The sequence below is a fragment of the Microcaecilia unicolor genome, chromosome 12, assembly GCF_901765095.1.
Source record: "Microcaecilia unicolor chromosome 12, aMicUni1.1, whole genome shotgun sequence".
NCBI lineage: Eukaryota > Metazoa > Chordata > Amphibia > Gymnophiona > Siphonopidae > Microcaecilia > Microcaecilia unicolor.
Window position 1 is genome coordinate 21,391,796 of NC_044042.1, and position 27,473 is coordinate 21,419,268.

At 43.1% G+C, this 27,473-nt stretch overlaps 1 protein-coding gene across 5 annotated transcripts in view; it reads right to left on the reverse strand.

The window, feature by feature from the left end:
- SCUBE3 (signal peptide, CUB domain and EGF like domain containing 3) overlaps positions 1 to 27,473 on the reverse strand; it is a 297,033-nt gene that overhangs the window by 129,350 nt on the left and 140,210 nt on the right. For 3 of the 5 annotated variants that reach the window (XM_030221602.1, XM_030221601.1, XM_030221599.1), the window contains exon 5: positions 3,207 to 3,329. In XM_030221602.1, the coding sequence (XP_030077462.1) occupies positions 3,207 to 3,329 (123 nt within the window). The remainder of the gene's footprint in view (positions 1 to 3,206; positions 3,330 to 27,473) is intronic. The other 2 variants (XM_030221603.1, XM_030221600.1) reach the window with 1 other exon arrangement.

The window sequence follows — 27,473 nt, forward strand, 5'->3', positions numbered from 1 at the left end:
AAAGCTCGTATTATAGGGCAAGCCCACCAAACGTTAATATAGGAACCTATACCTCCACACCCTCTCCAGCAAGCAGAAGAAAGTTTAGTGGAGAATTCAGAAACTCTCTCAGGACAGAGGCACTATCTGTAGAGCACCTTAAGTACCTGCTCCACTAAATCTGCAGAAATTGAGATTTTAGAGGTGTTCAAGTGAATGTTCTCCCAGTCCTCATCTGATAGTGAAACCCCAAACTCTCACTGAATTATATTTGAGTGTGGTGGGTCCCCTAGTAAGACCAAATATAATTTGGAGATCAGCTTCCCCCAAGAGTCACCCCCCCCCCCACAATGAGGTCAATTCCCCCTCCCCCAGCCAGGTCACAACTGACTAGCTAAGAAGTAAATGATGGGTTTGTAGATAAGCATAAAAGAAGGCAGACGAAAGCTCTCTCTCAGTTGCTGGAATGAAAGCAGTAAATTGTCCTCAAAGAGCTGGCCAATCCTACAAAGCCCTCAGCACTCCCAATCCTCTAGCACCCTATAATTCCAATCAGGTGCCCACGAAATAAGACAGTGCAAAGGAGACACATGGGACAGAGCTCAACAACTTTTCCTGCTCTACATCTCAAATTGCCAGTATATGCCTAAGAAAGGGAGAAGCTTTAGTGAGCTGAAATTTGAACCCAACTGGGCTCCATAACAGACTAGGAGGCCACTGAAACACTGGTAACATACACTGTTCTATACTCACCCACAATTCGGCTCAGCAGCATACCATTCAATGATAGCCCTCAGTTGGGCCACCCAATAATACTTTAATACCCCGAACCCTCCCTGGGAATGGGGACAAAACAGAATCTGCCTAGAAATCCTCGGAGGCTGCCCCCTCCAAATATACAAAAAGAGTTTCTATTGAAGGCACTTCAATCTAGTAGAGGTGATCCTAACAGGAAGGGTTTGAAACAAACACAGAAGCTTAGGAAGGGCATCATTTGCACACAGCGATTCTGGTCTTCAAGAGTTAGTCAAAATATATATATTAATTTAGTCCAATAAAAAAAAAGGTTTCATCTTATTTTTTTGTATTGTTTTACTTCAATTTACTACCTTTAAAGTAGGCTAACACAGCAACCACATTACCTTACCCAAGAATTATTAGGAAAGGAAACAAAGATTACTATACTGTTGAGTGAAAGTCTTTTGCTGCATCTCAATAACACACAACAGAATTAGAAAAGGCACAGAGAAAGGTGACCAAAAATTATTAAGGAGCTGGAATAGCTCCTCTAGGAGGAAAGGCAAAAGAGCTTGGAGAAGAGACAGCTGAGGGAGATATGATAGAGATCTACGAAATCACAAGTGGAGTAGAATGACCAGGGGGCACCCAGTAGCACAGGGTACCATTTTATGCAATGATACCCTGTGCTAAAATAACCCAACTTAACAGTAGCCCACGTTGATAACGTCCCCCCTAAGTAGAACATTTAAGAAAAAATTGGTGAAAATAGTTTTTCATTCAACACCACAGTCAAGCTCTGGGGAAAGACACTGTTTATCCCCGAGGCTACAGAGAAGGGACTGTTACTACTTTTTGGGATTCTGTCAGGTACTTATGATCTGATTTGGTCCCTGGTGGACACAGAATACTGGGCTAGGTGGATCATTGGTCTGACCCAGTATGGCAGTTCTTAAGTCACAGGGGCCAATATTCAAATCATGTGAGTTAGCCAATGTTCAATGCCAGGCTGTTCTGGTGGGCTGGTCCGACTTTAATTGGCCAAGCTGATATTCAGCACTGGCCGGTTAAAGTCAGACCGGCCAAAGATATTCCAGGGTTTCATGCGGCCAAATATGGCTGGTCTGACTTCAAAAATCGGCGAACAGCTGATTATATCTCCCGATATCTGCAAGCCCCTAACTGGCAATATTCAGTGGTACCATGGCCACTAAATATCAGTAAATAGTTGATTATCCCTCATTTAACCAACCAGATGCCGATCCTGGCCGGTGAAATGCAGTTGCATATTGGGAGGATAGTTCTTAAGACTTAGGTTCTTACTTGACTGTGGCTACAGGGTTTTGTGGAAAAGTAATCTAATGGTTAGTGCAGTGGGCTAAAAACCCGGAGAACTGGGTTCAATTCTCATTGCAGCTCCTTGTGACTCTAAACAAGTCACTTAATCCTCCATTGCCCCCAGGTACAAAACTCAGGGGTCCTTTTACTAAGGTGTACTGAAAAACGGCCTGCGCCAGTGTAGACGAATGTATTGGATGCACGCAGGTCCATTTTTCAGCGCATCTGCAAAAAAGGCCTTTTTTTTTTTGCCGAAAATGGATGTGTGGCAAAATTAAAATCAGCACGCGTCCATTTTGGGCCTGAGGCCTTACCCCACCCATTGACTTAGCGGTAAGGTCTCACGCATTAACCGAGCGGTAATTGTCAGCGCGCGTACACTGCCAATTACTGCCCGGTTAGCGCCACGCAGTAGAAAATAAAAATATTTTCTGCTGCGTGTAAAAAATGGAATTACCGCCCAGGGCGCGTGGCAGCCAGGCTGTAGTTCCAAGTTGATGTGGGATGGATGCACATAGAAGGCCTACGCGCCTTAGTAAAACGTCCCCTTAGATGGTGAGCCCACTGGGGACAGAGAAAGTACCTGCCTAATATATGCAGTGGCGATCCTAGGTCGGCTGCCACCCGGGGCGGATCGCTGCTGCGCACCCCCCCCCCCCCCGGGTGCAGCGGGATCCGTCCCCGCACGACACCCCCCCCCCCCCCGGTGCATCAAGCCCCCCTCCCCGGGTGCATTCTTGGCTGCTGGAAGGTGCAGAGAGCAGCTGCGTGCCTGTCGGCTCCTCTGACTCCCTGCTTCCTCTGCCCCGGGACAGGAAGTAACCTGTTCCGGGGCAGAGGGAGCAGGGAACCAGCGGTGCCGACAGGCGTGCGGCTGCTCTCTGCACCCTCCAGCAGCGTGCACCCGGGGCGGACCGCCCCCACCGCCCCGCCCTTGCTACGCCACTGAATATATATAAACTGCTTTGGTTGTACCAGAGAAAGGCAGTATATCAAATGCGTAACCCTTTATCTAGATTAACGATGTATATTTTTGTGCCCTAAATTTATGTCTTGGGCATCTGCTATTCAGTAACGATTGTATTGTGGCCAACCGAAACAGCTAGGCATGAAATCTGCCGGAGAGTCAAGAAGTTTATAGATAGTCTTACGTTTGCAGTCCCGCTGGTTCTTGGTGAGCTCAAAGCCGGGTCGGCATTCACAGGCAATTCCTTTCGGTGTTTCGCGGCAGATGTGCGAGCAGCCATGATTCTTGTTCATACAGTTCATTCCTTCTGAAAGAGAAAACAGGTAACCACATAAAGAGGGTAATTTTATAACAGGTAGCCTAAAGTGGTGAGGCCAAGTAAATGCCTAACTTGAAAGTGCCTGTGCCTTTATAAAATACCAACACAATATCTGCCGAAACTACAGCTACCGTGCAGGCACGTGCGTTTACATCAGGTTGAGAGTAGACCGTCCTGCAGCCACCAGCTGCTTCCTTCAATCTGTGCTGGATTTGTGAACATGTTCAAAACTTGCAGGCCAGCACTTTCTGTCTGCTGATGTCACAATACATGAGATCAGCATGTGAGTTTTCAACATGTTTGCCACGTTAGTACAGAACGTTCGGGACCTGCAGGACAAACTCTGGCCACTTAGGTTAACTGAGGGAGGCTGACGCAGGAAGGAATGGTGCTGGTTGAGGAAGGACTAAAGGGGGGAAAGAAGTAGGGGGAAAATGGTAGAGAACAGGAGGGGTAAATTCTTAGAAACTGGAGAAGAAGCAAGAGGGTGGTTACCGACAAAAGTTGGTGAGGGAAAGAGGTAAGAATGGAAAAGGGAGCCTTATATGGATTAGGGATAATATGAAAATACGGGAAAAGGATGGGAGACAAAGAAAAGGCATGGGAGAAAGACAAGGGTGGATACAGTTTTTCTCACATCTTTCGACTCTAACCTAAGGAGGAGTGAGAAGAGAAGAAATGACAATGAAGGGAAGGGAAATGGAAGCTGAGGAGATGGAGACTGGAGAGGAGAAGAGAAGAGAGATGGAGTTCAGATCCCAGTGGCAACAGTGGTAAGTGTCAAGAGTCCAGTCAATGCAGCTGATGGGGGGAGGGGCAGAAGACCAATTTGCTAATCTGCAAAAGTCCTTCGCAGGATTGCACAGGCCCAGGAAAATTGGAGGAAACAATGACTGTGCTAGATGCATGCTGGTATCGACTGTTACTTTTACATCAGGGGTTCTTAACCAGTGGTGCCGGCCCCGCAAACCTAAGGGGCGTGTGGGAAGATGTCAAATGGGATGTAGAGAAGGGTCTTGAAATCTGAGGCAATTTTATTGAAACCTTCTACACAGAGTCAGGGGCGTAGCCAGACAACACATGTTAGGTGGGCCTAGACAAGAAGTGGGTGGGCACCAAGTGTTCTCCTTCCCCCCAACCACCACCAAAAAAATATTTTTACTATGTATCTCAGCTGGTGGGAAAACGCTTCTTTCTACCTTGGCAGTCTGCAGCAGGCATGCGCTGAAAACTGAGCATGCGCAGGTGCCAGTATCATAGTGTTTTCGTTACCATCAGAGGGAAGTCTTCAGCTGGCCGAGCTTGGGATTGCCACCAGCTACCGCCAAACGTGTGCTACTGTTGGGTGGGCCTGGGCCCTAAATGGGTGGGCCCTGGCCCACCCAGGCCCACCTGTGGCTACGCCACTGCACAGAGTGAAGGTAGTTATTAGGACAGTTTTCAAAGGCATTTACCCAGGTAACAATAGTTAGCTGGGTAAATACCTCCGGCTGAAAACTTCAGTTAGTATTCACACAGGTACATTATTCAACAATATTATGTGCAATTTATGTAGCACTGTATCTTTAAATGTGACTTCTTTGGTAGTATAACCGTGTAGCGACAGGTTAGCAGTTAGCATTGTTAGTGGCTAACAGTGAGCCACATACGTAGCTGTCAGTAGCCACTAGTGGACATGTGGTTTAGGAAAGGAGCCTGAGGATTTCATTGATCAGTTAAAGGACTGCAGGAGCTGAAAAAGCCGACTAAGTGAATTCTATATGTAGTGCCTAGATTAGGTGCGGTATATAGAATATGCTTAGTTGATATCTCAGTGCCTAAAACTATGCACATCCATTTACACCAACAAAAATGTGGTGTAAATCCTGACGCATAGATTTAGATGCAATGAACCATATTCTATAACTACAAGCATCAAGCAGCCTCCCTCCAGCACTGTTCACCGCCGCATTGTCTGCCCCGCTTGAGCTTCCCCTCACATCACGCGTGCTTGGTTTTGATGAAATTGAGCATGTGCGACATGAGGGGAAGCAGCCACAAAATGGACAATGCGGTGGAGAATAGCACAGGAAGGCTTCAGCTGGTGGGGACTGGGGACCCCTACCAGCCAAGGTATGTGGAGTTGCGGTGGGGGGAGGGGGCAAAAAGGTGGGGCAAAATGTGCCTCCCACACACTTTAGGCTCTGGCACCACCAATTTTTGAAGTCTGGCTACACGGTGTCCTGGGGAGGGCAGTAGCGGTCCTGCCGGGGGGGGGGGGGGGGGGCACAGTCCTGCCCCAGGCCCGGTTCAGTCTCTCAGAGGCCCTATGTGGGACCATTAGGTCATCAAGGAGTAAAAGGGGCATGCAGGGAAGACAGAGCAGAAGAGGCTGAATGAATTCTTTGCCTTGGTCTTTACTGAAGAAGGTATTAAGAGATCTACCTGTACTAGAGATGGTTTTCAAGGGTGATAATGTAGAGGAACAGGAAGAAATCTCAGCGAATCTGGAAAATGTACTGAGCCAAATCAACGAATTAAAGAGTAACAATTTACCTGGACTGGATGGTTAACACCCCAAGGTACTGAAAGAACTCAGGGATCCTTTTATCAAGCTGTGTGAAAAAGGGCCCTGTGGTAGCAGCAGGGACCATTTTTCCCTCACACCAGGGCCCTTTTTTTTTTTGATGTGACTTTTTGTTTATTACTTTAAATCTGTTTATTGACGTATTATGTGAGATATACATTCATAGTGTTTCAACAAGTAACATTACTAGTACAACAGACAACTATCGATCCTTCTTCAAACGTCAAATCATTTTCATCTTTTATCCCCGAACAACCTACCCCTACCCTCTCTTCTATATTTAATCCTTCCCCCCCCCCCCCTCTCCAACCATGTCACTGTAACCAAAATATTTACTTTTTTATATTGTTAAATGAGCAGTAAAATAAATGGTGAATTCAACTTATACTCATATTGTGGGGTATTTATTGATATTGTATCTAAATTCCTTCCCTCCCCCCTCTTACTTATGGGTAGACCCATTCTTGTACCTTTGGAAATACAGTGTATTACAACAGCCAATATACCTATATACCCAATTACTACATATGTATTGTTTGGCAACATTCCCAAAAAGTATGAATAGTAAACCAAACACTTTAGGCATTATTTGGTACTACCCTGCTACATTAAGCTCCAACTCCACCCCACCCTGTATTATGATTCAGCAAAGCAACATTTTATTGGCCACCGAGCAGGAGAAGCACATCCATCCCTTTATTACCCCTATTACTATCCTACCCCCACCCCTCTCCCCTTACTATCTACCTCCTCTTCCTTCCCACCCCTACCCTCCCAAACTAAGGAGACCTCCAAAAGTTAACATACAATCTGTTCCCACCTCCCAGAATCAAAGGGAATTGAGCACCATACTTCTACCTCTTGTATGTAGTGACTGAATGTATGGGCCCCAAATGCCCAAAAATGATTTCCTCCTCCTAGAAGAGCCCCTTACACCCCGGCGCTCAAAAAGCATCAGCTCATGGAATCTGTTTCTCCAGTGCCAGAAATCCGGGAGAGAACTACCCACCCACTGACTGAGAAGCAGTCGCTTACCAACCAAGCAGGCTTTACGAACCAAATGCTTCCCAGACGTACCCTGCAAGGCAAAGATCTCATACTTGTCCAGCAGTATTCCTACCGGTGAACATACAATTTTTGAACCTAGCAACAAAGACAAATAACGCAAGACCGCCTTCCAAAAATGCTGTACCTGGTAACACTCCCACAAACAATGGATTAAAGATCCTGGTAGCCTCCCACACCTCTCACACAAAGGATTTTCTACTCCTCCCATCTTAAAAAGCTGAGTTTTTGTAAGGTATGCTCTGTGAAGAATTCGGTACTGGCATTCACGGAGACCCGCATTGCCTGTCATTTCCGGTATCCGAGATGTCATTTTATCAAAGTCTAAGGACAGTCCTGGTCTTGCTAAATCTCGAGCCCAGCGCATTCTTATCAACTCTCTATCCTTCATAAGCGGCAGTTTCCCCAACAGCTGGTACAACCTTGAGACCGAAAGCCGAGCAGTTCCCCCTCCTTCCAAAAACTGTCTCACCTTGTGGCAATGCCTGGATCTTAAAGCCTCCGGATCTAAGGACCTCACATAATGTGTTACCTGACTATAGGCAAATATATTGTTCATAGCATAACCGATACCCAAAGCTCCCAAGCTTAACAACGTCCCCTGCTCATTCAAAAGATGTTCCAAACGGCTAATGCCTAACTGCCCCCAAGTTCGAAATGTCCTATTATCTATCCCAGGCATGAAACATAAATTCCCACCAATTGGCAACATGTCCGACGTTTCTGTCTGCAAACCCCAAATGCCCATCAGATCTTTCCAAAGGGTTCGCAAAGATGCCAGCAACAAGCTATTCCTCAAATGCTCTGGAACGAAAGCTCTAGGTGCCTGTAATAGAAAGTAGAAATGACAAGGGGCAAAGAACTGTCCTTCTATTTCTTTAGGCGTGTAATCTTCTCGGTCAAAAAACCAATCCCCAAAATACCTCAGTAAACATGCCCTATTATAACGTCTCAAATCTGGTAACCCTAGCCCCCCCTCTTTCCAATGACCCATCAACAAGGGTAATGGCAACTTAGCCTTTTTCCTTCCCCAGCAATACCGTCTAAACAAACGATATAGTAATTTAAGGTCTCGTTGACGTATGAGGACGGGGAGTAATCTCAAACAATACAGCCATCTGGGGAACTCTACCATCCGAAACAACTGAATGCGGCCATATAATGTGAGGGGCAGGGTCACCCAGCTATTCAAGCGCACCTCCGTTGCACCTATCAGTCTGTTGACCAGGGCCCTTTTTACCGCAGTGGGTAACCCCCCCCCCCCCCAACAAAAATAGCCACACATTAAGATAACTCTTACTGCATGGCCATACGGCGGGGATGGTTAAGGGGGTGGAATTCCTCTCATATGAGGAAAGGCTAAAAGAGGTTAGGACTCTTCAGTTTGGAAAAGAGATGGTTGAGTGGGGGATATGATAGAGGTCTACAAAATACTGAGTGGTGTATAACGGGTAAATGTAAATCGATTTTTTTACTCTTTCAAAAAGTACAAAGACTAGGGGACGCTCAAAGAAGTTACATGATACTACTTTTAAAACAAAGAGGAGAAAATACTTTTTCATTCAACCAATAGTTAAGTTCTGGAACTCGTTGCCAGAAGATGTGGTATCAGTGGTTAGTGTACCTGGCTTTAAAAAAAGGTTTGGGCAAGCTCTTGGAGGAAAAATATTGAGATAGACATGGGGGAAGCCACTGCAGTCCCTGGGATCAGTAGCATGAATCTTGCTACTATTGGGGATTCTTTCATGTTGTTATGACCTGAATTGGCCATTGTTGGAAGCAGGATACTGGTCTAGATGGACCATTGGTCTGACCCAGCATGGCTATTCTTATTTCTTATGTTAAAATTGTATAAAAGGACCTTTCAGCATGTAAAATAAAGGCTTTTAAAATATATTTTTTATAAACTTTCCATCATGATTGTTTTAATTTTATTTTTCATTTTAATTGTGATTGTCAATTTATTTTAATTTTATTTCCGTATAGATTTATTTGACCCCTGATGTAGGCTTTGATGCTGAAACACGGCCGTGTCGGGCCGTCAATTGATTATCAATAAAGTTTCTTGGTTTTCCTCCACACTTGTCCTCACTTTTTTGTTTTCATTCTTGTGAATGCCTACATGCACACAATGTGAATGCACGTGCTGTCTTTGCTCAGATTGTTTGAAGGAGAAGGGGCGGTTGCAGGGGTAAGCAATGGACTGGGGATGTGTTTATATTTATTAGGACTCACTATCACCTTTCATATTGGATATAACAAGGCAGATGCAGTCTAAAAACAACAAGAAAACAGAAAAGAGCACCAATAATTCATAGGACAGAAGATAAGAAAGGCAAGGGAAACTTCAGCGTAGAGAGGACATAACCTCCACAGCCAAGAACAAATGATTTAAAAAGAAACCAAAACATAAACACAACAGATGGGAGGCATAAAATCAATTACAGACACAAAACAAACAGAGAAACAGGCACAGACTGTCAGCCTGCCATGCCGCCCTGGGCATCCCATAAGCCAATATTGCTGGAACAATTAACCATGTCTTACTCTGGGAACACTGAAGTAAACTGGTAGGATTTGAAAGCAAAATGGAATTTTTGGTATGAGGGTTTCCGTGTGAAGGGATGATGACAGGGCATTCCAAAGTTTGGGTGCGGTGAAGAAGGCAAAACTATGCCCAAAACTGTTGGGCACAGGAGACAGGTGGAATTTCCCGGTGAAACTCATGTTTTTGCCCTCATCATGAAGTAGAGTCTCCGTTGACTTTTTTGTTTGATACGATTATTTTGTGACATGGAGGACGAGGGGCCAGGGTTTATCTTGCTTTTTTCTAATCTAATCTAGACTCCTATAAACCACTTATTCTCAAACAGTCCTGAGAGGTCTACAGCAAGAACAAAAACAACACAGCACTAGGATAACGCAGGGCATATAAATACTGTACAATAAAACAGATTTAGCATGCCAGAAATTTATGGAAAAGTTTATGGCAACTTGCAAAATAGATCATAAGATCTTTCTTGCTTAATAACCAAGGAAGGTTATTCCAGAGATGTGCAGACTGAACGAAGAAAGAACTATTTACCTGCCTTTTATGAACAAGTCCCTTAACAGATGGAACGTTAAGTAAGTTCTGATTTTGAGAGTGGAATGTGTGAGATGGAATTGGTCTAATTAATAAAGCAATCATATATTCAGATGTTTGACCATAAAGGCCCTTATCCTATAAAGGTTATGCTCCTAAATTTATGCTCCTAAAATTTATGAGCATAGCCTTTATAGAATAAGGCACAAAATGCTTTAAAAATAATACATGAAATTTTAATTATTCACGTTTGAACCAGAAGCTATAGAAGTTTGACCAAAAGAGGAGAAGCCCTATCATATTGCTTAGATCTAAAAATTAGTCTAGCAACTGTATTTTCAAGCAACTGAAGTTGACTTAATAGCTTTTCCCAAAATACTAGTATAAATAGAATCGCCATAATCTAGGTGAGATAAATTTTAACGGCTGGACCAATAAAGCAAAATGATCTTAAAAAAAAAAAGTAAGAACGACTCAACCTCAGTTTTGCTTAAGTTTAAAGAAAACCTTCCTTGTCAAATTAGTAATTTGAGGTTTGAAAGAAAGTACAGAGTTTAAAATAATTGAAACCAAAGGAGTACAGGATAAACCACTGACTTGCACACGGACAGTGTCGTCCAAAGTGTTCTTTATTAAGCACCAGAAGAGACCTGACACGGGGCCCTGTTTCGGTGGATACGTCCAACTGCCTCAGGGGTCAAATATAACAGTACAGTACTGTTGAATTTGACTCCTCTTGTGCACCATTCTTTAAATTAGGCACCTTATTTTCTATCTCTTCTTACTCTCTTACCTATCTATATGTTCCATCTTTGCTTATACCTTACATTGTCAATTAAAATGTTCTATTCCGTATTGTGTTGACATTGTAAGTAGTATACTATCTCTTTCTCTGTAGTTTTACCAAATGGTGTTGAGATATCCGTCCCTCAGCATGAGAGTAATATTACTGATTTATCAACCCAGGACCTCAACGCTACCAAGCTTGGCTATTCTGCGAAGAATACTTCCTCTTTCTTTCTTAGGTCTTTAAGAGCGCCACCGCTTATCATTGGAGCTATGTTCCTACCATTGGTCCTTCTTTTTTCTCTAATTTATTGTAAAAATCTCGATAGGGAGAAAAAACATAGATTACTTAGTCTGGGGAGCAGTTCCCGTAGTTGACAGGTCCGGGCTTTTGACACGCTCAGGAACAATCCTCCTGCACTTTCGCCAGGTGATCAATGCTAATAATGTGCTTAAATCTGAATGTTACTAGCGTTGATCATTGGGGAGTTAATTCCCTGCGCTGTTCCAGTGCTATTCTTAGGGCACTGTTTCAGAACAGCGCAGGGAATTGATCATCGGCCTGTAAGTGTGCGGTAATTATTATTTTGGGGGGGGGGGAGCATGTCAGGGGCAGAGAATTGGCTGGATGTGCTAATCAGCTGGCACACTGACATCACTGCCACCCTAACTGGTTAGCGCGTCCACAATGCGGAAGCCCTTAGCGCCTCTTAAATAGGGGGCAGTAAGTCCTCCCAAAGTACTTTTTTTCAGTGGCTGTATGCTAATGCTAATATTACCACATGGGTATATACTCAAGAAATGGAAAAAAAAGCCCTTTTTGATGGCTGTTCTAAAAAACGGGCTCAGCGCACCGGAAAGTCCCACATAAGGACATGTGAAGCCCATTTCTTGGCACAGTTTAGTTAAAGGGTCCCTCAGGGTATAGAGCAGAGTCCTGAAGTTTCATCCAACTATAGGTATCCAACATGGTAATGACATGGTTGGTAACAATCTTGAAATTACTCCTCTCGCCCGGTAACCTACGTGAGTATACCAAATGGATGTTCCTGTTTCATCCAAGCTATCTGTTCAATCCAAACTGTACTCCAAGACCACTTTGCAGCAGAATGAAAAATGATAACGATAGCAAAAAAGGCAAGAAAGTAACTACAGCTCTGATCATAACCGAGTTACTCAGGGTTCATTTAAGCTGTAAATCTGCCAGAAGCAGCATTAGCAGGCTGGGATCATCTGGCTGGTCCAAGCAGCAGATTAAACAGGACACCTCTGACTCAGCAGCATGGATTGTTTTACTTTCTAATGTGAAAATATACTGTGCAGGAATTCTTCCCGTCTTCCGCAGACTCATTTATGCTTCATATCCCTCCCACTCTTATTTGCAGTAATCCTAGTGGAATGGAAAAATACAGATGGACGCCCCTCCCGGTGCCCTACAGCACCCAACCTAAGAACCTTCCAGGTCTGAAGAAGGAGCCAGTGGCAAGAGTTTTTCTGTGACATGGCACAACCCAGCTGTTGAAATAAGGCCTTGAGACTATGCTGTTCATTAGAGTTGCTGAATCCAGGATGTCCGTGTCCATGAGACAGAGAGATCAGGAGGAAATTGCATCACTCCTCCCTCATTATAAAAATCATTTTCATAGTCTCATTTCCTTACATTTCCATAACCCTTCCTCTAAAGAGAATAAGATTGGGGTGATTTGTAGTACAGTATCATTTGTAGAATAAACGCCGAAAATACAGAACTAGGGGTGTGTAGGAAAAACAATGGGGTAGATATTCAAAGCGTTTTAAAAGGCCAGGAGAAGCTGCTGGCTGTCTAAGTGGGCTTGTGCGTGTGGGGGGAGGGGGGAGGGGGGAATATCTGGGGATATTCAGTGGCACTTTACTAGATAGTGATACTGAATATCCCTTTCAAACACCCATGCCGAAACCAGCTAGTTTGTGGGCAGTCCGAGAGTGGAGCTAGGGCAGCGCAGAAGCTTAGACGATTAATGAAGAAAAAAAAATGTTTTAGTTTTTTGAGTTTTACTAATGTCTATGATTATACATGTTCACACAAAACCGTATCCAATAATATCAACAGGCATACCAACCACTACTAAATACAGCCAACATGAATACCAACAAACTACTCATGTTAATCTACCTCCTTCCCTTACTTCACCACGTATGGACCACTCCCAACATAAACAACAATCTCCCCACAACACACAAAATCCACAGACAACCCAATAACAGCTCAACAAACCAAAAGAATAACAACCAACTAAAAGTAAAACCAAATACATATGGAAATAACCAACAGAAAGAGAAGAAAGGACACAACAGAACTAGATACCAAGAAAACAGGCAAATAATAAGAATCAACACAACCAAATCCCAAATGGAACCCTACTGACAAATCCAAATGGGATACATAAACGCCAGATCAGTGGTAAATAAAACAGAGACTATAAAAGATTGGATCACCACAGACAATCTGGACCTCCTATTCCTCACTGAAACTTGGATTCATGACCTTAAAGACCCCATAATCTTAGATCTATGCCCACCGGGATACAAAATTACCCACTGGACAAGAAACGGAAAAATAGGAGGAGGAATAGCAATTATATACAAATCTGAGTTTACCATCACAACAATAACTGAATCTATTCTACCGCAACTTGAAATCGCTTCGGTAAGAATTATTCATTCTAACCTACAAGAACACCCTACCGCAGTCCTGCTCTACACCTTGAAGATCTCAACTCAAAAAGTACCCAAGAATGCGAAGAGTTCCTACAATTATGGGACCTTCATAGGACACACACGGAACCAACCCACATCAAAGGACACACACTAGACACTATCACACACAAATTTGACCCCGATGCACATCTTATACTAACAGACACAAAATGGACACCCGCACCATGGTCGGACCACCATAAAGCAAACATCTCCCTCCAATGACGAACAAAAGGACCACCGAATAAACAAGAACGGAAAACTTACACTACGAGAGGAAAAATAGATCCCGTAATATTTTGGCAACAGATTTACCACAACGAATGGACAATAAAAACAGATACAATCCAATTCCTCTTAGAATGGGACAACAGATGCAGATCTATATTAGACAATATTGCTCCAACCCAAACAAGAACCTCACACAGAAAGAATTCAACACCATGGTTCAATGAAGAGTTGAAAAAACTCAAAACACATGTCAGAAGGTTAGAACGAGCTTGGAATAAAAAGAAAGACGACCCCACACTTAACGCCTGGAAACAACTTCAAAGAAAATACAAATATACCATAAGACGAACCAAAAGAGTACATTACAAAACCATAATCGGACCAAACTACAAGGATACACATAAACTTTTCCAACTCGTGAACAAACTATTAGATATCACACCAGTCACAACCAACAGCAAAGACACTCCTGGAGCAGACAATCTTGCGAAATACTTCAACGAAAAAATCGTACAACTACGACTTAAAATACCTGTCAGTACCATCGACTATGCTGAACTCCTTGACTGCCTAGACCCAGTCCCTGGCATTCACCCAGCGGACAGGACCTGGACCAACTTCGAGATATTACCGGAGAATATCATCACCCAAACGCTCAAAAGATTTGCCAAATCTCACTGCAAACTAGACATATGCCCAAACAACCTGATGACATCTGCTCCTCAACAATTCATAAACGACTTAACGAAACACCTGAATTACATGCTACAAAATGGACTCTTCCTAAAGGAAAAAGGAAACATTTTACTCACCCCCATACCCAAAGATGCAAAGAAAAGTGCTGGTGAACTAACTAACTACAGACCAGTAGCATCCATTCCCTTAATAACCAAATTAACGGAAGGGTTGGTGACCAAACAACTTACAAACTATTTAGATAAATTCTCAATACTTCACGATTCCCAGTCAGGATTTCGGTCTAACCACAGTACCGAAACAGTATTAGTCACTCTCATGACTAAATTCAAACAAATGATTGCAACTGGTAAGAACATACTACTTTTACAGTTCAACATGTCAAGCGCTTTCGACATGGTTGACCATGGAATTTTATTACACATCCTTGAATACTTCGGAATCGGAGGCAACGTCCTCAATTGGTTCAAGGGATTCCTAACCACAAGATCATACCAAGTGACATCTAACTCGACTATTTCAGCCGCATGGGTACCTGAATGCGGAGTACCACAAGGATACACCCTCTCGCCGACTCTATTCAACTTAATGATGATACCCTTGGCAAAACTACTATCAAATCAAAACCTTAATCCATACATATATGCATACGACGTAACGATCTACATCCCATTCAAACAAGAACTAAAAGAAATTTCCAATGACATTAACCAAAGTCTCCATATCATGCATTCTTGGGCGGACGCATTTCGGCTGAAACTCAATGCAGCAAAAACCCAGTGCCTAATACTCACCTCTCAACACAACAAGAAAGAATTCACCGCCATTAACACACCAACTCTAAACTTTCCTATTTCAGACACCCTAAAAATTCTTGGAGTCACCATTGATAGACACCTAACACTAGAGAATCACGCGAAAAACACAACCAAGAAGATGTTCCACTCAATGTGGAAATTAAAAAGAATAAGACCTTTCTTCCCAAGGACTGTTTTCCGTAACCTGGTACAATCAATAGTGCTCAGTCATCTAGATTATTGTAACGTACTCACTATATGCCGGCTGCAAAGAACAAATAATCAAGAAACTTCAAACAGCCCAGAACACCGCAGCTAGACTCATATTTGGCAAAACAAAATTTGAAAGTGCTAAGCCCCTACGAGAAAAATTACACTCGCTCCCACTTAAGGAACGCATCACGTTCAAAATATGCTCACTAGTTCACAAAATTATCCATAGTGACGCACCAGCTTACATGTCAGACCTGATAGACCTACCACCTAGGAATGCCAAAAGATCATCTGCACATTCCTTGATTTGCACTTCCCCAACTGCAAAGGTATGAAACACAAACTAATGCATGCGTCAAACTTTACCTACCTGAGCACACAATTATGGAATGCGTTGCCGTGCAGCTTGAAATCGATCTACGAAAGAACGAACTTCCGCATACTACTTAAGACCCATCTCTTTAATAAAGCGTATCACAAAGATCAACCAATGTGAATATGCACAACTCGCCCATTTATATTCAAAACTGTATCATAATATATGCTTGTATACTATTACTATGTCTTATTATCATCATGCTGACCAAAATCCTTCTGTAATACTAAATGTTTATTTTCTAGCATTCTTCTACTACTCATGATGTATTGTAAGTCACATAGAGCCTGCAAGAGGTGGGAAAAATGTGGGATACAAATGCAACAAAATAAATAAATAGCTTGTTGAAATCTGTATGTGTTGACTTTTGTAGTGCTTTTCTAACATAAATGGATTTCAGAGTATGTCTACTTACTGTTTTAATGTGTACAGCGCTGCGTACGTCTAGTAGCACTTTAGAAATGATAAGTAATAGTAGTAGTCTTTGGGATTCCGGAATCTTGCTAATCACTGGGATTCCGGAATCTTGCTACTCTTTGTTCTTATCCCTTTTTGTCCTGATTAGATTGTAGCTCTGTCGAGCAGGGACCGTCTCTTCATGTTCAAGTGTACAACGCTGTGTACGTCTAGTAGCACTATAGAAATGATAAGTAGTAGTAGTAGTAACTGGCTGAGCTACTGCATAAAGGGGGGCCTTTTACCAAGCTGCAGTAAAAGGGGGCCTGCACTAGTGTCAGCGCGTGTTTTTGATGCGCAGTGAGGCCCCCTTCTATTGCAGCGGGTAAAAGCTATCTTTTTTGCTGGAAAATAAATGACTGCGCGGTAAGTGAACCACTTGCTGTGTGGCCATTCAGGGCTTCTGGGCTAACCCGGTGGTAACCAGGCAGAACACAGCACTGTCCGATTACTGCCAGGTAAGCACCGGCGCTACGAAACATAGAAACCTTTTTGTACTGCCGCAAATGGCGCACGTTGGGGGTGGCAACGACTATCAGGCTCCTGCGGTGGTTCTGGATTGGCGCTTGCCAAGTCTGTTGCTGCTTGCCAACCCTTTAGCAAAAGGGCCACAAAGTTAGAACAGAAAAAAAATGGCCTCACTTTATGCAGTGACAGGACATGTCTATCCACTCCTACCCTAGCTGAGATAATATGTAACCATTTTTCTGACCTCATGTGTAACTTTCTTTAAATCAATCACCTTACTTTCTTCCTACTTTCTTACCCACCTATATGCTACAACCTGATATTTGTTTTACTATAATCAAAATGTCTTTATTGAATGTTTCATATTACCCTAGTTCTCTTACACCTGAAATGATTTATATACCTTTTTATTTCTAATTTATGTTATATTTCTCTACTTTAAATGCAATAATATTCTGTATCTCTCCTTTTGGTAATGGTGCCTGCTATTACGGCATAATGTAAGCCACATTGAGCCTGCAAAGAGGTGGGAAAATGTGGGATACAAAAGCAATAAATAATTAAATAAACTTTGCCTTACCCTTCACTATCAATGAAAATGTTCTATTATGTATTGTGTTGACATTGTAAGTAGTATACTATCAGGCTTATTTTCGAAAGAGAAGGGCGCCCATCTTCCGACACAAATCGGGAGATGGGCGTCCTTCTCTCAGGGTTGTCCAAATCAGCATAATTGAAAGCCGATTTTGGGCATCCTCAACTGCTTTCCGTCGCGGGGATGACCAAAGTTCATGACCAAAGTTCATGTGGATAGGTGAGGAGTGGAGAGAAATACAGCTTTATGGTTTATAATGGGCTAGGAACCCCAGATCCTTGTTAAGACCAGGACACTGTACCAGTGACTTCACAGTGAGAATCCTGAAAGGTAACTTTAAAACCATACAAGAACGTAAGACCTTTGAAGTCAGAATGATTGAATATTTTAACACCCAACAGAAAGGACTTAACAAGGACCTGGGGTTCCTAGCCCATTATAAACCATAAAGCTGTATTTCTCTGTTGATCACCCTCCCCTCACCTACCCACACCCATCCTGTTAGAATATCAATGATATGCTTTGATGTCCCCATGCATACCTCCGACCCACCCCCATCCTCCCACCCTCTCAGACTGTCATAGTAATGCTTGAATGTTTTCACTTATATACACTGTCAGCTAGCACATTTGCTTATTTCCGATCTGACGAAGAAGGGCAACCTTCGAAAGCTAATCAAGAAATGTATTAAGTTATGTCCAATAAAAAAGGTATCATCTTATCCATGTTTTATTTTGTTTGATTTCTATTGATAACCTTAAGAGTGGACTAACACGGCTACCACACTCCTCTCCGACACTTACAAGGAAATTTGAGGAAAAAGTAGCTCCTATTACTAAAACTCAGCTGTAGAAATTGCTTTCTACGAAGCCGTGTTTGTTGGCCATGTCAGGAAATATGGAAATTTGTTGACCCCCAGAAAGGAACATGTTTCTTAGAAAAATACAACTTCAATACTGCATTTTTTTCTACTTCAGAATGAAATTTCACAAGTGTCATATCTGCTGGTATATTTTGCTGTTCCATACCGTTACAGGGATTGCTTTTAAGGAGTATCAAGCCCCCAATGATGTCATCGCAAGGGTGGCCGCAATAATGCCCGTCTCCTTGGACGTCTGAGACTGCTCGTGTCAGCCTGCTGGTACTTTCTGTAAACCCAACTAAGCTAACGACTTTTTACCAAATTCTCGTGCAATGAATTCCAGAACTTAATGATACATTGATTGAAGAAGTATTTTCTCTGCTATGTTTTAAATGTATGGCAAAACTAATGCAGGACACTTTAGTGTATCTTGCATTAGGCTGTTTTTGCTGCATTAGCACCTAACACTTTTGGACTCTTACTATTTCCAGTTTAGATTACTTGACCACATTTCTGCAGTGAGAAGAGATAACTGCAATTGTTAATTGCAACGTAACATACACAGATGATATCTGGATTTTTAATATAAGTTAATCAATAGAAATAAAACAAAATAAAACATGGAAAAGAAAATAAGATGATACTTTTTTTATTGGACATAACTTCCTGTCCCTCATCCACCCGACTCTTCCTGTCTCACCTATCTACCCCCATCCTGTTAGACTGTAACTGAAATGCTTTGATGTTTCACTTATATATACTGTCATCTACCAACATTTGCTTATTTCCGATCTGACAACCTTCCAAAGCTAATCAAGAAATGTATTAAGTTATGTCCAATAAAAAAGGTATCATCTTATTTTATTTTCCATGTTTTGTTTTATTTCTATTGATTACCTTTAAAAGTGGACTAACACGGCTACCACACCTCTCTACTTAATATAAGTTAGCATTTGATACGAGCGTATGGTATGCCTGTGTGACTGTCTGGTCTTGGGTGTGTGTGCTTTACTATCAAACAATGGAGTTCTACGTTTTATTTTTGTTTTTATAATTTTGTGGGGTTTTTTTTATATATATTATGCATTGTTTGCATTATTTGTTTATTTGCATACTTTAAACCATTTTGATTTGACCACAAGTAAAACGGTATATCAAATGGAATAAACAATAAACACAGCTTAGTAAAAGGGCCCCTTATATTTCTTTCTTTTTTTCCAAAACCTTTTTAAAAATATTGGTTTGGACCTTAATCTGACTGAAATAAAGAACTACGGACATCTAGAACATTTTTCTTTTTGTAAATTTAATAATTGAGAAAGAACAAGTGTCCAGTTTAGTTCTTTATGGGGCCCCTCTTACTAAGCTGCGGTAAAAAGGGTTCCGGGCTAGCAGCGGGGGCCGTTCTTGCTGCAGCGGGTGAAAAGGCCAAAAACAAAAAAAAAGACATGGCGGGGGTGGGCTCTGCACCGCCCAAGTTCAAAAGAAAAAAAGGTTTATATTTAATATTAGTGGGAAGCCCAGTAGCCCACCAACATAAAATATAAAACTTATTTTTTTTAAACTTGTTGAGCTGAGCTTCCTATAAATGAAATCTACTGCCCCGATGAGGCCCTGATTGATGTGCAGTGTTGGAGAAGGGGGCCCAAGCTGGCTCTGAGTCCTTGTAGTGCTGCTGGGCTAGGGGAGAACTGTAGATCTGACTCAGCAGGATGGGGCTGATGACAGCCCACGGCCACTGCCCAGATTTCTCAGCGCAGTGGCAGCCGCAGTACCGCCTAGCATCACAGGCACGGGACAGGGGGAGGAGGGGGAGAGCAGCAAGCTAAGTTGTACTTGGGAGCCCAGCTGTGGCGCTGCTGCCTGCCTTAATTCAACTGAACAGAACTCCCCCAATTGCAAGTTTCTTTGCCAGTTCCTCCTGGGACTTGGCTCGCTGTTTCTGGCGGTGCGTGCGTCTCCTAGAGAAACAGCAGCAAACAACAACTTCAGCTGCATTGCGCTGAGGGGGCACGGGTGGCTCACAGGAGGCTTCCTCTTGCATGTGGTTGAAGCACTAATGCCTGAGCAGCGTACTGTGGCTCTGCACAGTAACTGGCGCCTAAGACAGGCACCTGATTGGTGGTGATCAAAGACACAGGGTGGGCTTAAGCTGAGACTGGGTGGGCCCGTAGCTACACCCCTGCCCCCGAGCCATGTGAAGAGAAGAAGGGGGGAGGAAAATTGAGTTCTTCAGCCGCCATATTACTTGTAACGAATCCAAATTAACGAGGTAAAAGCACTTAAAATTGGTGCAGATAATACTCTGTTACAAGTAAAAGTGTTCAGTCTTATCATGTACTCAGTAAGGAGTAAAAGTACTGAAATGGTTACTTAAGTATTGTAATGCGTTACTTTCCCTTCATTACTATACAACACTGTCTACAGGGTGCTTCTTTTGTCTATCAGTTCATGAGGTGCTAATGCGACCTACCAATCCAACTTGCACACTCTCAACAAAAACAAAATGGCTCCTTCGTTAGTCCATCTACCAAACAACCGTATGGCTCAATTAGCTACAAGCCCTTCTTATATCATTCAAGACATTCCATTTATGCCATCAGTGCATGAAGCAGGACTCTAATTCACCTCTCAGGTGATCATTGAGAGGAAATTAATTGGATTCCATTCAGTGGCGTAGCTACGTGGGGCCACTGGGGCCTGGGCTCCCCCAAATTTCCTCTGGGCCTCTGGTTTTGCTGGCGGGGGTCCCCAACCCCTACCAGCTGAAGCCTTGTCCAACGCCGGTCTCCAGCATCGCCGCGTTGCCTGCCCTGCTCATTTTTACTAAAAGGAGCGTGCAGGACGTAAGCAGAAGAGAGGGCAGGGCAGGCAATGCGGCAGCGCCGGAGACCGGTGCTGGACAAGGCTTCAGCTAGCAGGGGTTGGAGACCCCCACCAGCCACGGTATTTGTTGCGGGCGTGAGTGGGGAGCGGCAGGGCGGCGAGGTGGGGCAGTGGCGGGGTGGCAGACCACAATGTGCCCCCCCCCACCTCAGGCTATGGCCCCCTCCCACCGCGAGATCTGGCTTTGCCCCTGAGCCTATTGCTGGTTTACTATGAAGGTTGAACTGTGATGTGACTTTATTTATTTGGATTTTTCTCCACCTTTTCTTTTTCAGAATTAGTAGCTCAAGATGAGTGGAGGAGTGGCCTAGTGGTTAGAGCACCAGTCTTGACACCCACATGTGGCTGGTTCAAATTCCACTACTGCTCCTTCTGATCTTGGGCAAGTCACTTAACCCTCCATTGCCTCAGGTACAAACTTAGATTGTGAGCCCTCCTGGGACAGAGAAATATCCAGAGTACCTGAGTATAACTCACCTTGAGCTACTACTGAAAAAGGTGTGAGCAAAATCTAAATAAATAAATATATGGAATGTTGCTACTATTGAAGATTCTACATGGAATGTTGCCACTTTTTGAGATTCTGGAATGTTGCTACTATTGAAGATTCTACATGGAATGCTGCTAGTGGAGGAGTGGCCTAGTGGTTAGAGCACCAGTCTTGACACCCACAGGTGGCTGGTTCAAATTCCACTACTGCTCCTTCTGATCTTGGGCAAGTCACTTAACCCTCCATTGCCTGAGGTATAAAATTAGATTGTGAGCCCTCCAGGGACAGGGAAATATCCATTGTACCTGAATGTAACTCACCTTGAGCTACTACTCAAAAAGGTGTGAGCAAAATCTAAACAAATATATAAAATTCAGACATACACAGTACTTCCCTATTCCCGGAGGGCTAATTTTGTACCTGAGGCAATGGAGAGTTAAGGGGTCCTTTTACAAAGCAGCAGTAGGGCTACCGTATATGCAGCACAAGCCAAACTGACACTACCACCTGGTGGTGATTTTGAAGTTGGCGCACGCTGTTTCCCGCGGTAGAAAATATTCTTCTATTTTCTACCGCGGGGGGGGGGGGGGGGGGGGGGGAGGGGGGCATGTGCTGCATGAGTACCACATGTGTAGTGTGTGAACCCTTACCGATAGGTCAATGGGTGGCGGTAAGGGCTCAGGCAGTACACAGCTGTATGCTACTTGTAATTCTAGTGCACGGCCATTTACTGCCCCCATTGAGAAAAGCCTTTTTTGCCAGCCATGATAAAAAATGGCACCAAAAATACATGCCCACACTACCACAGGGCACGTTTTACCATGACGTAGTAAAAGGACCCCTAAGTGCCCTGTCCAAGATCCAGTGGCGATCCTTGGTCGGCTGCCACCCGGGGCGGATCGCTGCTGTGCACCCTCCCATGGCGCAGTGGTGTCTGCCCCCCCCCAGGTGCAGCATGACCCCCCCCCCCCAGGTGTATCCTTACCTGCTGGGAGCAGCCGCGTGGCTGTCGGTTCTGCTGGTTCCCTACTCTCTCTGCCCCGGAACAGGAAGTAACTTGTTCCGGGGAACCAGCGGAGCCGACAGCCGCACAACTGCTTTCTGCACCCCCGGGGCGGACCACCCCCACCGCCCTGCCCTCGGTACGCCACTGCCAAGATCACATCCAGCAGCAGTGGGTTTGAAGCGGACACCCCTTAATGTCAAAGCTGGTGCTGTAACCACTAGGCTACTCCTCTCTATGAAGAGGTGAAGGGAGAAGTTGACGAGAAACCTGGGATACTAAAATGGAATTGAAAAATGGGTTTTCAAAACCCTTTGTTACCTCACGCCACGTGTCGCCCATGTACTTGGGTTGAACAGCTTGTGTGATGCTCCATGTGGGGTTTGCAAAAGGAGATACTGGAACTGAATCTCCCTCTGCCAGCACTGACAGGCCTCAACTACAAACCCTCTGTGCCAGACAGTATATTATAACCTGGAGGGAAAACAGGCCAATGTGCAAAACCTACAGAGCCAGCCTAAGTCAACAAACTATGTATACGTGAGCTGTCAAGCCCCTTCTCCTTTACCCTACTGCACCACCCGCTTGCATAAGTCTTTAATCTTCTTTAGAGACAATTATTAAATAAGATAATAAAAACAAAATGCATATGACTTTCTTCATAAAGAAACCCAGAGCACAATTTTTTGGCAAAGTGTAAGAATGTCAGCAACAGTTCCCTTTTTCTTCTGTTTGATTCTACCATTTTTCAATTTCTTGAAAAAGCAAACCAAAGATAAAAAGATAATCTTTTGGCAAGTCGAAGCAGTTACAGGCAGAAACTGTTTTGACTGTGTGTATAAAAACATTTCATCGAGTGGAGAGAATAGATGACAGGGGCATGGCAGTTTCTTTTACTGAGCTTGTCCTTCTATACAAACACCCTGCCGTTGTGCATAGCATTGCACCGCACATCAGCACTTGAAAGGCTTCCGGGCACAAGATAAAATGAAGCATCCCTGATTCAAATGATCTTTTTAGGAAGACTCAGAAAGCTACCTAGAGTGTGTGCAGATGGAAGCCCTGGTTGAATTACCTGGGACTTGAACCTGTCTTTCAAGTTCCAAACTGCATCTTGAAAATTCAGTGCATCATGATCTCTATAGGGCTTCCTTCCCTTAAAAAAAAACCAAAAGATTTTTCTAGACACATTGGGGTCATTTCATAAAACAATTTCCCTGTGCAGAGCTCATTTTATATGTGGAAAAGGGCAGTTAGAAAACTGTGCTGTTGAGTACGTACAGTAGATTTAAAAAAAGGACATGTACCAACAAGATGGCAAGTAGGTGTTCCCAGGGGCATAATTTGGGCAGAGCATGGGCTGAGCTGCGATGCACGTATGCATTTTGTCTAATTTCCAATTACACACATAGACTATGGCCACACATTTTCTCTGGAGCAGGTGTAAATTTGTGTGTGAAAGAATTTACACACTACTAGAGATAGAAGTACGTAAGTACATAAGTATTGCCATATTGGGACAGACCGCAGGTCCATCAAGCCCAGCATCGTGTTTCCAACAGTGGCCAATCCAGGTCACAAGTACCTGGCAAGATCCCCAAATAGTACAATATATTTTATGCTGCTTATTCTTGAAATAAGAAGTGGATTCTCCCCAAGTCCATTTTAATAATGGTCTATGAACTTTTCCTTTAGGAAGCCATCCAAACCTTTTTTTAAACCCCGCTAAGCTAAGTGCTTTTACCACATTCTCTGGCAACGAATTCCAGAGTTTAATTACATGTTGAATGAAGAAATATTTTCTCTGATTAGTTTTAATATTTTCTCTGATTTGTAGCTTCATTGCATACCCCCTAGTCCTAGTATTTTTGGAAAGAGTAAACAAGCGTTCAACTCCACTCATTATTTTATAGACCTCTATCATATCTCTCCTCAGCCATCTTTTCTCCAAGCTGAACAGCCCTAACCACTTTAGCCTTTCCGTCCCCGCCCCTTTATCATTTTCATCGCCCTTCTCTGCACCTTTTCTAATTCCACTATATCTTTTTTGAGATGCGGCGACCAGAATTGAACACAGTATTTGAAGTGAGTTGCACCATGGAGTAATACAAAGGCATGATAACATCCTCATTTTTGTTTTCCATTCCTTTCCTAATAATACCTAATATTCTATTTGGTTTCTTAGCCACCGCCGCACACTGAGCAGAGGGTATCATCAACAACGACGCCTAGATCCCTTTCCTGGTCGGTGACTCCTAATGTGGAACCTTGCATGACGTAGCTATAGTTCAGGTTCCTCTTTCCCACATGCATCACTTTGCAGTTGCTCACATTAAACGTCATCTGCCATTTAGACGCCCAGTCTCCCAGTCTCATAAGGTCCTCTATAATTTTTCACAATCCCCTTGTGATTTAACAACTTTGAATAACTTTGTGTCGTCAGCAAATTTAATTACCTCACTAGTTACTCCCATCTCTAGATCATTTATAAATATGTCAAAAAGCAGCAGTCCCAGCAAAGACCCATGGGGAACCTCACTGTCTACCCTTCTCCATTGAGAATACTGACTATTTAACCCTACTCTCTGTTTTCTATCTTTTAACCAGTTTTTAATCCACAATAGGACATTACCTCCTATCCCATGACTCTACAATTTCCTCTGGAGTCTTTCAAGAGGTACTTTGTCAGACGCTTTTTGAAAATCCAGATACACGATATCAAGTGGCTCACCTTTATCCACATGTTTGTTCACCCCTTCAAAGAAATGTAATAGATTGGTAAGGCAAGATTTCCCTTCACTAAATCCATGTTGGCTTTATCTCAATAATCCATCCTTTTGAATATGCTCTGCAATTTTCTTCTTTATAATAGTCTCTACCATTTTGCCTGGCACCGACGTCAGGTTTACCGGTGTATAATTTCCTAGATTTCCTCTGGAACCTTTTTAAAAAATCAGCGTTACATTAGCCACCCTCCAATCTTCCAGTACTATGCTTGATTTTAAAGATAAATTACATATTATTAACAATAGTTCCGCAAGTTCATTTTTCAATTCTATCAGTACTCTGGGATGAATACCATCCAGTCCAGGAGATTTGCTACTCTTTATTTTGTCAAACTGCGCCATTACATCCTCCAAGTTTATAGAGATTTCATTCAGTTTCTCTGACTCATCAGCTTTGAATACCATTTCTGGTACCGGTATCTCTCCCAAATCTTCCTTGGTGAAGACTGAAGCAAAGAATTCATTTAATCTCTCTGCTATGGCATTGTCTTCCCTGAGTGTCCCTTTTACCCCTTGGTCATGTAGCGGTCCAACCGAATCTTTTGCTGGCTTCTTGCTTTTAGTATACCCAGGGGTGTGCTGGTAAATTGTTAACAGGGGGCTCTCTCTCACCAGCAAAGTAAAAGAGAATTCAGGAGGGGCCCAAGCCCACATTTTGGGATCCATTTGTTAAAGTAGCCATGGAGAACCGGCTCCCAAAATTCTTAAAAACTTAACAAACGGCTCTCGAGAGCCTGTGAGAGCCTGCTCCAGCACACCACTGAGTATACCTAAAACAATTTTTATTACATGTTTTTTGCCTCCAGTGCAATCTTCTTTTCAAAGTCCCTCTTTGCCTTCCTTATTAGTGCTTTGCATTTGACTTGCCATTCCTTATGCTGCTTCTTATTATTTTCAGTCGGTTCCTTCTTCCATTTTCTGAAGGATTTTCTTTTAGTTCTAATAGCTAATAGCTCTCAGCACATAAGGTGTGTATGTTCCTTTAGAACATAAGAATAGCCTTAGTGGGTCAGACCAATGGTCCATCTAGCCCAGTATCCTGCTTCCACACTGGCCAATCCAGGTCACAAGCACCTGACAGAATCCTAAAGATTAACAAGATTCCAGAATCTCATAGAGTACCAAGATTCCATGTATCAATCCTAGGGACAAGCAGTGGCTTCCCCCATGTCTATCTCAATAGCAGGCTATGGACTTTTCCTCCAGGAATTTGTCTAAACTTTTTTAAAATCCAGATACGCCAACCGCTGTTACCACATCCTCTAGCAATGAGTTCCAAAGCTTAACTATTTGTTGAGTGAAAAAAATATTTTTCCTATTTGTTTTTAAAAGTATTACCATGTAACTTCATTGAGTGTCCCCTAGTCTCAGTACTTTTCGAAAGAATAAACAACTCAGAATTTTGTAGACCTCTATCATATCCCTCCTCAGCCGTCTGTTTTCCAAGCTGAAGCGCCCTAACCTCTTTAGCATGTCCTCATATGAGAGGAGTTCCATCCCCTTCATCATTTTGGCCACCCTTCTTTGAAGCTTTCCTAATCCTGCTATATCTTTTTTGAGATACGGCAACAATAATTGCACACAATACTCAAGGTGAGGTCACATCAAGGAGCAATATAGAGCTGGGTGGATGAGAGACAAGGAGAGATGGATGGCTGATAAGAGGGTGACAAAGCAGTATAAGTTTATGCTTTATAATGGGATAGAAAACCCAGATCTTTGTTAAGTCCTGTCTGGTGGGTGTCAAAATATGTCATCATTTTGACTCAAAGGTCTTAGGTTCCTGGATTGTCTTAAAGTTTCCTTTCAGTATTCTCACCATAAAATCATCTATGCAGTGTTCTGGTTTTGTAAAGTGCTGCCCCGCAGAGGTGACATCCTGGTTGGCACTGGCATTTTTCATATGATGTCTATGTAAATTAAATCTCTTCTTTAGCATCTGGCTTGTTTCTCCAATATAGCATCCTTCTTTACACTTTTTACGTTGAATGATATATGCCTCATTTGAAGATGAGCATGTGCAGGATTCCCTTAT